We start from the raw sequence: 15882 nt of genomic DNA, 5'->3' as shown, positions 1-15882 counted from the left end.
GAGTTGTGCACGGCAGTGGTGCCAGAGGACCCCAGAGGCATCTGATTGGCCTTAGGTTGAACTGATTGATCTCTATCATTCACCTCTTAGCCATCTCTGATAAATCGGCAGGATCACATTTATTTATCAGTAATGAAGATAACAGGCCCAGGGAACTTGGATGATTGTTCACGAAGCCAAACGGACCCATGCTCCTGCCCTGTACTCTGCTGAGGTTAACCAATGCAGAGTCTTAATTTTCCTGGGGGGTGAGGTAGAAGGATGCTAGTTATATCCTCAGGCCCTGTGGGAGATTAATAAGCTTTTTGCCCTGGTCAGAAATGTTCGCTTTCTCTTCCCTTCTGGAAGTTTATTTATACTCTGCTCTTTGCTTATCATTTCTTCCATCCACTTTTCTTGCTTGGCAGGTAGTTTGTATTTCTGCCAAATACAGGTAGCTGAGCCAGGCCAAGATAAAGAAGCGAAGCTGATGGTGTTATCCTTGACCTGTTGGCCCTCTGTGCCTCCTCTCCCATTGTCCCTCCCGCCCTTTCTCAGGGGACTGGCCTCTGCCAAGACTTGAGCTGTTGTAAAGGTGTGTGCATTTTCCCTGGGCTTTTCTGAAAGCAGGCTTCTAGTGCAGGAGCAACTCTAGAGATTTTTGGAGGCTGTCCATGGGGACTTTGTTTTAGGACCATGGATATTTTTTTAATATAATCTGATTTATTTATTAATGGCTGTGCTGGGTCTTCGTTGCTGTGTGGGCTTTTTCTCTAGTTGTAATGAGCGGGAGGTACTCCTCGTTGCAGGACGCAGGGTTCTCATTGCTGTGGCTTATTTTGTTACAGAGCACAGGCTCCAGGGGCCCGGGCTTCAGTTGCTGTGGCACATGGGCTCTAGAGCACAGGCTCAATAGTTGTGACGCACTGACTTAGTTGCTTCTCGGCATGTGGGATCTTCCTGGACCAGGGATCGAACCAGTGTCCCTTGCATTTCGAGGCAGATTCTTAACCACTGGACCGCCAGGGAAGCTCAGGACTGTGGATCTTTATTACATAGTCTATTGTGTACACACATACGTACACACATATGGTTAAAAATAGAAACATGCTCTCCACTGAGGGAAGACCACCATTTGTAAAGAGTGACTATAAAAATGCCTGACTCCAGTGAGATAAAGCATTTCCTGTTGTGGGGTTTTTTAAGGGAACGATGCCTGAAAAAGCCCTCTTCCAGCCCTCAAACCACTGTATCAGTAATTCTAGTTAGAAATAATTCTAGCTAGAAATAATAATTTTACTTAGAAATAATAATAGCTTACCTGTAACGAGTGCTTGCTGTGTGCCAGGCACTGTCTTCATTTCATGTTTCACCTAATCCCCACAGTCCCTTAGCACTACCTACTCTTAATATTTTCATCCCTGTTTTACAGATGGGGAAACTGAGGCAGAGAGAGGGTAAACAACTTGCTTGAGGCTCCATAGAGTTAACAGAAGGGCTGTAATTCAAACCCAAGTGGCTTGACTCCCAAACCCTCATAATACTGCATTATATGGTGTGATTACTTTTATTATATGATGATTTTCTTTTAAAATCTTAGACTTTCAAGGAAAAAACCAATTGTCCATAATTGTACTATTCCCCTACTTATAATTTTTATAACAAGAGTCATATGCACCTGGTTAGAAACGCCACATGGCTCAGGAAGTTATAAAATGAAAATAAGAGTCTGTTTATATCCTCATTGTCCTATTTTCAAGGGAAACCATTATACCAGATCTCTTTTTGTTCCCCAAGAAAAATGTTCTGTACATGTAGCAGTTTATGATTTAAAGGTTTATTTACAGAGAAGCAAGCATGCCGCACTCACTCTTCTGTATCTTGCTTTCCTGGTCGAGTAATAGGTCTTTCCATCTCAGCACACACAGGTGCGTGTCACCTCTCATCATGATTGTAGAGTATGCATTTAGTTTGCTGTGCTGCCCGACTTAGGCTGTCAGTACTGATGGACAATTTTCTTGGATGCTTACGTGCGGGGTAAGTTCCCAGCAGTACAGTGTTCTTTTTTATGCACGTTGCACCAATTCACACTAGTGTTTTGCCCCAAACCCTTAACAGAACCAGTGTTAGCAAACTCTTTTTTTTTTTGCTGATCTGTTGGAAAAAAATCCTTTTTCATTTCCATTTTTAATTTTATAAGTGAGATTGTATGGCATTTCAGGTATATCGGTGGTTTGTTTTTCTCTCTTTGTCTGCCATCTGACTGTTCATGTCCTTTGCCCATTTTTCTGTTCTTTGTTTTCCTCTCTTTTTTTTCTAATTTGTTTGAGCTTTTGGTAAGTTAAGGAAATTAGCCCTTTATCTATAAATGTGTTATAAATATTTTCATTCAATTTATTATTTGTCTTTGACTCTGCTATTTTATTTTTATGTAATTAGATTTATGTTTATAGTTATATAGTTAGATTTATCAATACAAAATTATTCACTTCTACATCGGACATGATCTGATATGCAAGACATATCAGATCATGTCTTCCTGAAAGGTTGTAAATACCATTTCCATTTTATCATAATTTCAGAAAAGATTTATCTTCATTCTGATTGACGTTCATATGGAACTGCCATACATTTAAAAGCATATATAAACATTTATAAACAGAAGTTCAAATTTAAAGTATGTAGAAATGAATAATTTTGTATTGATAAATCTAACTACATAACTATAAACATAAAATCTAAGTACATAAAAATACAGTAGACTCAAAGACAAATAATAAACTGAAAGAAAATATTTATAACATTTATAGATATATTTCAATCCCTTTGTTGATCTTTAGATCAAATATTCCCTTTCTGACATAAATACCTATGGAAGTTTTGGGATTAGTTTGCAATAAGTAAAACAAAAATCCTCTTTTGGCTGTGAAGCATTTTTTGGATTCCTTGGCTGGGCCCCCAGAGCTCAGCTCTGCAGCTAAGAGTCAGTGCTACTGAATAGACTTGGAGTAGCGTCATCTGTAATTACACATGTCCACTGCTCCAGCTGCTCCTTAATAGTGCTACTTGGCCTTAGTGAAAACGGCTCCTCTCCCTTCCCCAGAGACCTTTAAATAGAAGATCTGTGTATCTGTGTGTGGGGACGGGGGATGGGAAGATGAATTGATGGGGGTCTGGGTTTTTTTGTGTGTGTGTGTGTTTTTAATTTGCTGATTCTGTTTGAGGTGGAGATATAGGTGGCCAACCTGAATTAATCTGATTGTTTTGTGGTAACAAAGGATAAAGGAAGGTTTGGGGTTGCTTGAAGCAGTGGTTTAGGATGGCTTATTACCACTTCGTAGACGTTAGGAGTTCTCTGTTCTCAGAGGCCTGTGTGATATTCTGATGAATGAGGAATCCACAGTGTCCTGAAAGCAGGCAAAAATAATAACGTCCTAAGAGACTGGATCACAGTGTTTTAAAAAAAAATGCATCTAGTTATCAGTAAATTTTGCCCATATTTTTTGTTTCCATTTTCCCTTCCTTCTCTAATTCCCAGCCTTACCATCACATGCATAGAATGCTCATTACCCTAAGGTTATGAATAAAAGTAAGGCCTCTCAAGAGAATCCAGCAGCACTCCTGAACAAAAACCCGCAGAGCTTCTGGAGGCCGGCAAGCACAGCTCCTTTCTGGCTGGAAGGTGCTGTCTGCTGCCCAGTGTGTAATCACCAGCATCAGCATTGCAAGATATCTCAAAGGTCATCGTGCTCCGCCTACCTAGTACCTGATTGAAGACAGTATTGATGAGGATATTGACTTGGATATGCACATTTTAAAATTCCCTTCAGCTTTTCAAGCACAGCTCTTCAGTGGCCAAATATTTTTCCCTGTGCTTTGCTGAAGGAGTCCCTGTGACATCGGCGATTTACCAATAGGTATCTACATACCAGCGGATGCGGGCAAATACTTCCTTGTCCCCCAAAACTGCTTTAGGCTCATGCCATCCAAAAAATCCCTATGGAATATATATTAAAGTCTTAAAGTGGGTATATACTTTGGTTTTAATGTTCTACGTTTAGGAATTTATTCTAAGGAAATAATCAAACAAGAATGTAAATCTGTATGCTCAAGCGTATCCATTAAGCCCATGTGGGTTTAAGAGCGGGCACTCTGGGGTTAGACGGCTTGGTTTCCCTCTTGGCTCCACTTATTGTGTGACCTGGTGTGTGTCACTCAGCTTCTCTTCCGTATCTTTAAAATGGTCTGATAGCTGTCCCTACCACATAGAATTTGTCCTGTCATGAAAAATAAGTGGCTTAACATGTAAAAGATGCTCAGGATGGTTTCTGGTACATAATGTTTGGTATTAACCATAGAAAAATGAGCATGGCCTACATATTCATTGATTTAATAAAACAAAATATGCCATGTTTTAAAGTTATTCCATATTAAAAGAAAAACAATTAGGTTACATAATAGTGTATTAAGTATGAATGCTGAATAGTTACATACCAAAAGGTTATTTTTCGGTGATGGAATTATAGGCTATATTTTCCCCTCTGGATCATTGCTGTTTTCTAAGTCTTCCACAAAAGAAATGCATAGTATAATAAAAATTGCCTTTTCAAGTCCTGCAGAGTAATAATAACAGCTATTTTGAGAGCTTACAACAGATCAGGTGTTTTTCTGAGACAGGAGATAGATACTCACTGCTTATAATAACCCCATGAGGTGAGTGCTATGATTATCAATCTCCATTTACAGATTAAGAAATCAAGCAGAGTGAGGTGAAGTAATGTGCCTACTACATCTTCCATCTCATAAGCAATAGAGGTGGGATTTGAACCTGGGCTGTCTGATTCAGGGCTTATGTTTTTAGGTTAGGACCTCTCTTTGTATGGCAATGGCACCCGGCTCCAGTACTCTTGCCTGGAAAATCCCATGGACAGAGGAGCCTGGTAGGCTGCAGTCCATGGGGTCACGAAGAGTTGGACACGACTGAGCGACTTCACTTTCACTTTTCACTTTCATGCATTGGAGAAGGAAATGGCAACCCACTCCAGTGTTCTTGCCTGGAGAATCCCAGGGATGGGGGAGCCTGGTGGGCTGCCGTCTATGGGGTCAGATACGACTGAAGCAACTTAGCAGCAGCAGCAGCAGTGACCCACAAGAGCATTGAACTACATACAGTACCCACCACAATCATCTAGTTGCATACACTGTTTAAAGGAAATACATAAAGAGTGCCTCTCCTTCTTGGTATCTTTGCTGCAGCTAATAGATACATAAGAGGTTTTCAGGTCTCCAGCTGTCCTCTTAGTTACCCTGTTTAGTAAATGGGGAGAATATATTCAGACGCCATAGTAAAATTGACTTTTCTGTATATCCCTTTTTTAAAAAGAGTGCATTGACTTTACATGACAATAAGCAAACTGTAAATAGTTTATATTTTTAAAAGTCATCAACAGAAATAGGTAAGTAGCATTTACATTCTTCACTATAATGTTACTCAGATAGTCCTGAATACAGTTGTACCCTGGATGGGTCTTCTCAGTCTCTTTCTGACGTGTACAAGGTAAGCTAGAAAAGCACAGGGACAAAGTGCCCTAGGCCCTGCAAACACTAACAAGTCATATATTGAGTGCCAGGAGCAGTAAATGTAGAACAACGTGGTCCCTTCAGTTCAGGGTACGTAATAACTGCAGAGGGGCTTCCCCGGTGGCGCTAGTGGTAAAGAACCCACCTGCCAGTGCAGGAGACGTAAGAGATGCGGGTTCGATCCTGGGGCGAGAAGATGCCCTGGAGGAGGGCATGACAACCCACTCTAGTTTTATTGCCCGGAGAATCCCATGGATGGAGGAACCTAGTAGACTACAGTCCATGGGGTCAGGGTTACAAAGAACCAGACACTACTGAAGCAACTTAGCACACACACACAATAACTGCAGGTCAGAGGCATCGTTAAATAACAATGGATTTTCAGCAAACATCTGTTTCTGTTCTAGAATTTCCATTTTTATGCAGGCTGTCAAATTATATTGATGGGTCTTTGCATACCTTTTAAAGAATGAAAATTGGGTGTCTCAGAGTAATAATTTTACATCAGAAAATAATATCTTACCCCTGATGGCTGCAACCACAGGACCTATTTTTGAAAATCATCCACCTTTATCATTTTATAACCAACCTGGTAATTTGCTAGCAGACAAAGTTGGAGTAGACTGTCAGGGCTACTGTGTTCCTCGGTAGCATTACCAATCATGAGTCCTTGAAACTGTGAAATACTATAGTTTAGCCAACGTATTACTCAGAGGCAACTAATTAAGTTCAAGGAGCTTCTGAGAGTTCATTACATCATTAGACAAAGTCTCTCAAATCCAGAAGGAATAGCCAGTCCTGGTTCTGATAAATTGCTACTGTAATCCTCCCAGAATTCTGCTGGGAGCTGGGATTCGCAGCTGTCATCTGCCCTAAGGGGTCCTTCCTGATCTGTTTTCCAGAAGAGGCTGACCTTCCCGAGAGGTCCTAGAAACCAGACAAGGGATCTTTCTCTTTGCCTTGCTGTTACTTGCTTCCCCCTTCAGCAAAACCAAAACATGCCATCAGTAAGAGCATTTGTTCACCAGTGGGCCAGTCTGGCCACCTCTTGTCCTCGTGGCTCATCTTGGCTGTCAGGGAGATGGTAGTTTATTCAGGAACCTCCCCAGCTCCCGCTTCTTTTACAGTCTTCTTGGGACATGTTATCACAGGGGTAGCATGGGGATTTGGTCCTGGACAGAATTCATCACCCACAAGCCTTAGGCAAATAAATCAGCTTTTGTTTCCTCAACAGTAGAAGACAAGATTAATATCTGCCTTACAAGATGTCAAGATTAATAGGTCAAGGAATAGAAAGAATCTTGAACAATAGTCTGGAACCTAGTAGGTTCTCAATAAAGAGTCATGATCATCAGGACTTCAGTAATTAAAGTTCTGTGCATCCAAAGCTGGGGGCATGGGTTTGACCATGATTGGGGAACTAAGTTCCTACATGCACACAACGCAGCCTAAAAAATAAAATTAAATTCAAAATAATAATGATTACTAGTCACTGCATATCAGAAACTCAGGGGATTTAGATTATTCATAGTTTGCTCAGTCAGAAATGTGATCTGGTTCTGAATTCTAGGCCAGAAGAGTCACAAATTGTGGCACAGGAGTTGAGAAACAAGATCGAATAAAATTGTGTGCCTCAATTGATTTTTCCAAAAGCATTTGGAATTTCATCTTTAAAAAAAAAAATCCTCTTTTCTTCCTGTTGTCCTGTTACCTCTTCCATGCCCCTGAACTTCCAGACAATCCATGGAATGTTTTCATTATTACTATTTCAAAACTTTGTTTTGTTAAAAATGAATTTATGTTAATTATTCTACCACACAGCATGTTTTCAATTATACGCTGAACCCTAGTCTGTGCTTAAAACGTACTGTGATCTTTGTAAACTAATAAACAACCCCTCCACCCACCCCCAAAAACTGCGGTTTCAAATTTCAATGATCATTCCCATGTTCCATCACTGGTCACTGTGAACTTTTTTCACAACTCTCTGGAAATGTTAAGTTCCTGCTGTTCTGTTAAGGTTGTGTTCTTCATAGAAAAGCTGCAGCTGCGGTCAGAGAAGTGGAGGAAGATCAGATAGCGGGGCTTGGAGCTGTTATCTGGAGCGCAGGCTTTCCTATTTCGAACCGGTTGATTATCTCCAGACCCGAAAGTGCCAAATTCAAGTATGGCTAGCCGACTGCAAAGCCGAAAGATAAACTCTCTTGGAAAAACCGCTCTGGGGCTGACAAGCATGCTTTTCATGCTGCCGAACGTTGGAGTCGGCGCGTTCATGTTCCGGGCGCGCCCGGGGAACCGGGAGGGAGCGGCGGGCGCTGTCTCCGGACCGGGTGACCGCGGCTCGTCCGCGGGAAGCCGGGCATCTAGGAAACCGGCCTCTCGGTGCTTCCAGGCTGTGTTTAGGCGATGCCGTCCTCATGCCTGCGCCTCCTCTCGTCGGCTTTGAGGAAAACGGTGGGAGCCTGGGAGCGCTGGAACCCCGCCACGTGCTGCGTCCGTGTGCAAACGCGGGAGCCGGGGACCTCAGAGGGCAGGGCATCGGCCAGCGGGCTCTCGGGTTTCGAGTTTCCTGTCCTTCATGCTTCTCCCCCGCCTTTGTTTTTTCAGGTAGTGAAGCCGATTTCAGCTCCTCGAGCAGCACCGGCAGCATCTCGGCTCCTGAGGTCCCCATGTCTGCCGCCGGGAGCAAGCGGTCCTCTTTCTCACGCAAGTAGGCCCGCCTTCAGCTCCGGCTCTGTCCTCATTGAGACGCGATGCACGGGTGTCTTACCTGTCTTTAACCTGTTTTCCTAGACACCTGGCTTTACTGCTGTCCATTTCCATTTTGTGATTCTTCAGTGAATGGGTTTGGGGTTGGTGGCATTTTACAGTGATTCACGGTTGGTACTTTGCCCAGCCTTACCTGCCGTGGTCTCGTGCTTGGCCCCGCGTGTGCCCATGCGGGGCTCCCCCCTCATCCCGTCCCGCGCTCGGGGAGCCCTGCTTCTCTGGCCCCCACCCGTGTGCTCACCTGTGGATCAGGTCTTCCCGTCCCCACTTCCCACCCAGCCTCCGCCTTCTTGAATCTGTCCTCTTGGCCGTAAAGCCTCTGACTTCACCCTTTTCTTGCCTCTAGCTGAGCTTCCTTTTTGTGTGAAGCATGGTGACCCTCTGGGCCACCCCCAATATTCACTTGGGGAAGGGGTGAAGAAAGTATAAAGTTCATAGGTCGGGGTGCCCCCCACCCCCCAAAAGAAGAAGTGTAACAGAATAGTGACCTCTGTGGGCTCTTGGTTAGAATGCCAGCACCACCAACCCCAGGCCTTGTGGCCCCCAGCAAGTTGTTCAGCTTCTCTATGCCGGAGTGTCCTCATCTGGAAAGTAGGATAATAGTCATACCCACCTTGTAGGGTTTATTTATTGTTCTTTAGTTGCTGAGTCATGTCTGACTCTTTTGTGACCCCATGGACTGGAGCCTGCCAGGCTCCTCTGCCCATGAGATTTCCCAGGCAAAAATACTGGAGTGGGTTGCCATTTCCTTCTCCAGGGGACCTTCCCGATCCTAGGGATTGAACGTAGGTATTGAACCCACGTCTCCTGCTTTGGCAAGCAGGTTCTTTACTGCTGAGCCACCTGGGAAGCCCTGTAGGGTTTATAGTTGGGGTTAAACTAGTTAGTTGAGTAAAGTGTGTTTGCTGTGTTTGAAGCACAGTAAACATCAGCACATGATCGGTGCTGTTTGGACTGGGGGGGAGAAGGACCATGAGGAAAAAGGGGGCCACCGTTCACGTTTGGAGGGACACATTGTCAGCTCCAGGATCTCTGCTGCCATCTGTAGCTTCACTTATTCAATTAGAATTTATTGAGCATCCATTATGAGGCAGTTTCTAGAGATATGGCAGTAAACAAAACTTAGGAAAACTATATTTGTTCTAGGAGAGAAAGATAATGAATGCATGTAAATAATATAAATATATATTTTTTTTAATGTGCAGAATAAGGATACAGAGACCCACAGTGTGTGGTATATTCTGGATAGGCTGGTTCTGGGAGACTGTGTGATGAGGTTAGCTCTGGGCCGGGACCTGAACAAAGCGATGGAGTGAGTCACGTGACACCGGGGGTGATGGGTCCCTTGACTGTCCTGGACCACAGTGTCCGAATGTGTAAAAAGGAGGTTGGACCACATGATTCTTAAGGTCCCTTTTCTGGACAAAAACTGTTTAGTTTCTAACTGCTTGCATTTCCAGGACTGAGCAAGCAAATGTTTCCCACTTCTCTTGGGTGAGCAGAAGATGTGGCTAATATTTATAAAGGGATCTGAGGCCCACAGTGCAGAGTTTTATTGTTAAAAACAAAGCTGAAGCCAGACAAACTTGTAACTAAAGAGTGAAGTCTGCAGTGAAGAACAATTGTTCTATCTCCAAATACCGTGTATTTTGGAAATAAAGTTCCTCTGGGATCACAGGATGAGACTATAAACATTCTCTGTACAGATCAGATGTGGCTTGCTCTGAGAATAAGCCATTTACCTCACCCATTCAAGGAATTAGCACATACCCGTGGTGCAAGACATCAAAGAACAGAGAAGCAAAAGAAAAAAGAAATGGCCTGAAGAGCAAACCAATTTTAATAAGCATTTCAAAGGGATTTGAGTCTGTCGTTAAATTCCAAGGTAATGTCAGGTATACTGACTGACTTAGAGAAAATATTCTAGTCTGGAACCCATGAATTCCCTCAGTGATGGAAAATTAATGTTTTAAACATAAAATAGCTTAATATAATTATGTGCAAATCAGATATACGCTTAATAGACAGGAAATTGAAATAGGCCAAGTGTTCTGTCCATTATGCTCACTTGTTAAAAATCTGACCCAGGCACAGACAGAGCACCATCAGTGGATTTCTGGGATGGAATGGTGTGGGTGTTTCACGTAATCTGTGTGTTCTACAGGACCACGTTTTGAGAATAGCTTCTCTGGATGGGCTGGTTCAGTTCAGTTCAGTTCAGTTGCTCAGTTGTGTCTGACTCTTTGCGACCCCATGGACTGCAGCACACCAGGCCTCCCTGTCCATCACCAACTTCTGGAGCTTACTCAAACTCATGTCCATAGAGTCAGTGATGCCATCCAACCATCTCATCCTCTGTCGTCCCCTTCTCCACCCACCTTCAATCTTTCCAGGTATCCACACTAAACTTTTAAAGAGCTTATGATCCTTTTGGGCTTCCCAGCTGGTGCTAGTGGTAAAGAACCCGCCTGCCAATGCAGGAGGCATAAAAGAAGCAGGTGCCATCACTGGGTGAGGATCTCCTGGAGGAGAGCATGGCAACCCACTCCGTATTCTTGCCTGGAGAATCCCATGGTCAGAGGAGCCTGGTAGGCTACAGGCCATGGGGTGGCAAAAATTCAGATACAACTGAAGTGACTTAGCACGCAGCACACCCCTGCATTAGAATCGCGGCATCTCGGCCACTCAACCACCAGGGAAGTCCTGAAGAGAATATTTTTGACAGGTGATTTCACAAACAAAGGCAATGGCAGCCCACAGAGGAGACTGGCAGGCTGCAGTCCATGGGGTCGCCGCACGACTGAAGGACCAACTCTTTCACACTTCACAAACAAAACCTGGAAGATTTACAAACGACCTCCTCTTAGAAAAGGCCAACTCCCTGGTCTTTCTGAGAAATTCTCTTTCTTAAACCAAAACTCTAATCTGACTAGAGGCAGCTAGAAGTGAAAAGAAAAAAAAAAAAAGAATTTGGAGTCAGATGTACCTGGGTTTGACTTGAGCATCTATCGTTTATTAGGTACAAGAAAGACCCAGAGTGCCCAGCCTCAGTTTCCTTTTCTGGAAATGGGGTAATAATGGCATTCACCTTCCTGATTTAAATAAACTGAGAAATCTTTGCTACCCTATGCACTAGCCCACCAGGCTCCTCTGTCCATGGGGATTCTCCAGGAAAGAACACTGGAGTGGGATGCCATGCCCTTCTCTAAGGGATCTTCTTGACACAGGGATTGAACCTGTGTCTCTTATGTCTCCTGTATTGGCAGGCAGGAGCCAGAGCTACCTGGGAAGCCCCTTAACACAGTGCCCAGAACTCAGGAAAAGAGTCATTAGATGGTTATTTTTAGTCAGAAGTGATAAAAATAATACTAATGAGTGGGCAAGATGCTGGTGCTGCCGCGGCCGATGGTGCTGGTGGTGGCGATGGTGATTATCATACCAGTTTGCTCAGGCTGTTATAACAAAAAAACACAGACTGGGGAGCTCTAAACAGCAGAAATTCACTTTGCACTATTGTGGAGGCTGGAAATCCAAGATCAAGGTGTTGGCAGGACTGGCTTCTTGCGGCGCCCCCTCTCCTTGACTTGGAGATGGCCATCTCGTCCTTCTTTCCTCACATGCTCTTTTCTCTGTGTCTGTGTCCAAGTTCCCTCTTCCTATAACCATACTAGTCATACTGGATTGAGGCCCACCCTAGCACGTTGTTTAAACAGAAATACCCTTTTTAAAGCCCTGTTTCCAAATACAGTCACATTCTTAGGTGCTGGGAGTCAGAGCTTCCACCTGTGAATTGGAGGGCAACATTGTTCAGCCTGTGACAATATGATGAAGACGGTGAGGGCAAGGGTGAGGATGTTACCTGAAGGAAAGGGCAAGGGCTGGCAAAGGGAGATTCCCCTGGGTGCCTTCTGAGGATCCCTTCTTCACCTCCCCGTTTCTCTCATTTCCAGTTACTGGTGCAGGTTTGCAGGAAGGGGCTCAGCGTAGCGGAATTCTCTCTCTGTGTGGACTGCATTCGTCGTATCCACCAGACCAGCACATGGGGAGGGCTAGGAAGGCAGTGTCCAATTTGCCTTTGCACGGCCTTGACCAGCATGGAAGCCTGCTTCTCCACTGAAATTTTTTTTATCATCATCCACGATGTTTCTCCCACGTTTGTACCCACATAAGTTAGCGTTTGAACTAAACTAAATGTAAGGGACAGAACTGATCATTTAAAGCATGCAGTTTCTTTTTTACAAGTTGGCTCTTACAAACAGCCTAGTAACTCATTTCCTGAAATATATTTCAAGACTCAGTTGTACTTGAGTAGTGTTTGATAGCTTGAAGAGTTTTTGCTTTATTTTGTATAGCTGAGGAATTCTTACAAAATCCTCACTTCATTTAATGTATATGTCACTAATCATACATCTTAGTGCAAGCACCAAACTAAAGAAGTTGGTGGTGAATTCTTCAGGTTAATAACCACATACCTCGCCAGTAGCTAGTATACCTGTTTACAAGCCCAAAACAATATACTCCATTTGTGAAAAGATGGAGACATATCTGTAGAGTTAAGAGACCTGGATTTAAATCCCAGTTGAGTTGTGAGTTCTTGGACCAGTTTTTTTTTTTTTTTTTCCCTGCTTGGGTGCGTGCTAAGTTGCTTCAGCTGAGTCCAACTCTTTGTGACCCCTTGGAGTGTAGCCTGCCAGGCTCTTCTGTCCATGGGATTCTCCAGGCAAGCATACTGGAGTGAGTTGCTATGCCCTCCCCAGGGAATCTTCCCAACCTAGGGATAGAACATGAGTCTCTTTCATCTCATGCATTGGCAGGGGGGTTCTTTACCACTAGCACCACCTGGAAAGCCCTTTCCTCCCCCCTGAGCTTCATTTATTGCTCATAACTTTAGTACTTCCCATACTTCATGTAATGTAAAAAGAAAATGATCATCTGACCAGTCTTACTGTCATAAATCTTATTGCCCTGATGGTCAAAGTTAAGTGAAACGATGTTCATAAAGCCCTTACAACAGAGCTTGGGTTGCAGAAGGTTCTTGGTGAAGAATTCCCTGGATAAACATGAGGGGTTGATCATGTTGAGGGGTTGAGGGCTTTACTTTTTCTCCTAACTTGTAATGGTTAACCCTCCACATGTCTCATAGCCACATGAAGAACTAGTCAGGCCAGTCAGTGCCAGACTTAGAAGTGAAGCAGAGAGAAGCACCTCCCAAGCCAGAGAACATGTTCTTTCCTGCCCCGCCCCTACCACAGAGTTGCTGAAGTTGGTTTGTCACAAAGCCATCAGCCCATCTGTTCCATATAAAGTGTCCCCTTTCACAAAAAAAAGGAGGCAGAGTCCATTTGGATGATTTCAAAAGGAAAGAACTTTTTAACTTGAGAATTTCATGATGTTTCATTTATATGTGATTTACTGGGTTGAGTACTAGTTCAAATTGTATTAGATTTTAAGTAATTGCAATTTTGGAGCCAAGTAGACCCAAGCACACACACTTATACTGACACTCATGTTTCTCAGTGAGATGTGTCTGTTGGATACACTTGCAATCAAAATTGCAAAGAGAGACTGTCAAAAAGCAGCCCTGCTGCGTGAAAAGTAACCTTTTCCCTTTTACTTCCTTGTAATGTCATCAACGGAAAAGGCAATGGCACCCCACTCCAGTACTCTTGCCTGGAAAATCCCATGGACAGAGGACCCTGGTAGGCTGCAGTCCATGGGGTCACTAAGAGTCGGACACGACTGAGCAACTTCACTTTCACTTTTCACTTTCATGCATTGGAGAAGGAAATGGCAACCCACTCCAGTGTCCTTGCCTGGAGAATCCCAGGGACGGGGGAGCTTGGTGGGCTGCCGTCTATGGGGTCGCACAGAGTCAGACACGACTGAAGCGACTTAGCAGCAGCAGCAGCAATGTCATCAAGATGTATTCCTGACATAGATGTGCTATCCTATTTAAGTAATTTCTACATTCTTAAGATGCTTCCTTACATTGCGTTGTTGTTGTTGTTTAATCACTGTGTCTGACTCTTTGCAACCCTATGGACTCTAGTCCACCAGGCCCCTCTGTCTATGGGATTTCCCAGGCAAGAATACTGGAGTAGGCTGCCATTTCCTTCTCCAAGGGATCTTTCTGACCCAGGGGTCAAACTCACATTTCCCGCATTGGCAGGCAGATTCTTTACCACTGAGCCACCAAGAAAGCCCATTCCTTACACTGTTTTGTGTGTATGTGTACTCAGTCGTGTCCAACTCTTTGCAGCCCCATGGACTGTAGCCCGCTAGGCTCCTCTGTCCATGGAATTCTCCAGGCATGAATACTGGATTCATGTTGCCATTTCCTCCTTCAGGGGATCTTCCCGACGCAGGGATCAGACCGGCATCTCTTGCATCTCCTGCATTGGCAAGCAGATTCTTTACCACTGTGCCACCTGGGAAGCCCCATTCCTTACACTCAGTTCAGTTCAGTCGCTCAGTCGTGTCCAACTCTTTGCCACCCCGTGAACTGCAGCACGCCGGGCCTCCCTGTCCATCACCAACTCCCGGAGTTCACTCAGACTCACGTCCATTGAGTCCGTGATGCCATCCAGCCATCTCATCCTCTGTCGTCCCCTTCTCCTCCTGCCCCCAATCCCTCCCAGCATCACAGTCTTTTCCAATGAGTCAACTCTTCGCATGAGGTGGCCAAAGTACTGGAGTTTCAGCTTTAGCATCAGTCCTTCCAATGAACACTCAGGACTGATCTCCTTTAGAATGGACTGGTTGGATCTCCTTGCAGTCCAAGGGACTCTCAAGAGCCTTCTCCAACACCACAGTTCAAAAGCATCAATTCTTCGGCACTCAGCTTTCTTCATAGTCAAACTTTCACATCCATTCCTTACACTGCTGCTGTTGCTGCTAAGTCGCTTCAGTCGTGTCCGACTCTGTGCGACCCCATAGACGGCAGCCCACCAGGCTCCCCCGTCCCTGGGATTCCCCAGGCAAGAACACTGGAGTGGGTTGCCATTGCCTTCTCCAGTGCATGAAAGTGAAAAGTGAAAGTGAAGTCGCTAAGTCATGTCTGACTCTTTAGCGATCCCATGGACTGCAGCCTACCAGGCTCCTCTGTCCATGGGATTTTCCAGGCAAGAGTACTGGAGTGGGGTACCATTTAGGGAGTGTCAAATCTATGGAACTAGATTAACAGGGAAGTTCAAACAAGATTATCCAAAAATAGTACCTTGCAGTTGAATTGCCCTTAACAGCTTATCCAGTGTATTCAACATGCATTCTTTAATTCCACATCACCTCTGTGAAAGTTTTCATATATCCCCAATAGTAAGTGGCTTACTTGCTAAGTTCCTAGTAAGTGGCAGTGCCAGGATTTCAACCCAGTTTATTCACTTAGCAGTCATTTAGGGAGAACCTACCTGTGCTAGGATGTAGTGGGGATGTAACAGCACAAGCTATGTTTCTGCCCTCAGGATGCCCTAGTCTGGTGGGAAGGACAGACAAGCCTGCCATGGTAAAGCACTGTGATAAGTTCCATGGTGAAGTCTGCACAGTGGGGTGGGAAGC

General features: G+C 44.3%; 1 protein-coding gene across 22 annotated transcripts in view; it reads left to right on the top strand.

The window, feature by feature from the left end:
• Positions 1-15882, top strand: part of SYBU (syntabulin) — an 88225-nt gene that overhangs the window by 64685 nt on the left and 7658 nt on the right. For 20 of the 22 annotated variants that reach the window (XM_086335369.1, XM_086335375.1, XM_086335368.1 and 17 more), the window contains one exon: positions 8167-8269. In XM_086335369.1, the coding sequence (XP_086191495.1) occupies positions 8167-8269 (103 nt within the window). Of the gene's footprint in view, positions 1-7507; positions 8014-8166; positions 8270-15882 lie in introns of those variants that run through there. The other 2 variants (XM_086335381.1, XM_086335379.1) reach the window with 2 other exon arrangements.

Source organism: Bos grunniens, chromosome 14, assembly GCF_055505025.1.
Source record: "Bos grunniens cultivar Pamir isolate PY7600 chromosome 14, Bosgru_T2T1.0, whole genome shotgun sequence".
Taxonomy (NCBI): domain Eukaryota; kingdom Metazoa; phylum Chordata; class Mammalia; order Artiodactyla; family Bovidae; genus Bos; species Bos grunniens.
Note: the sequence above shows the minus strand (reverse complement) of the source record. Positions and strands in the feature narration are given on the sequence as shown.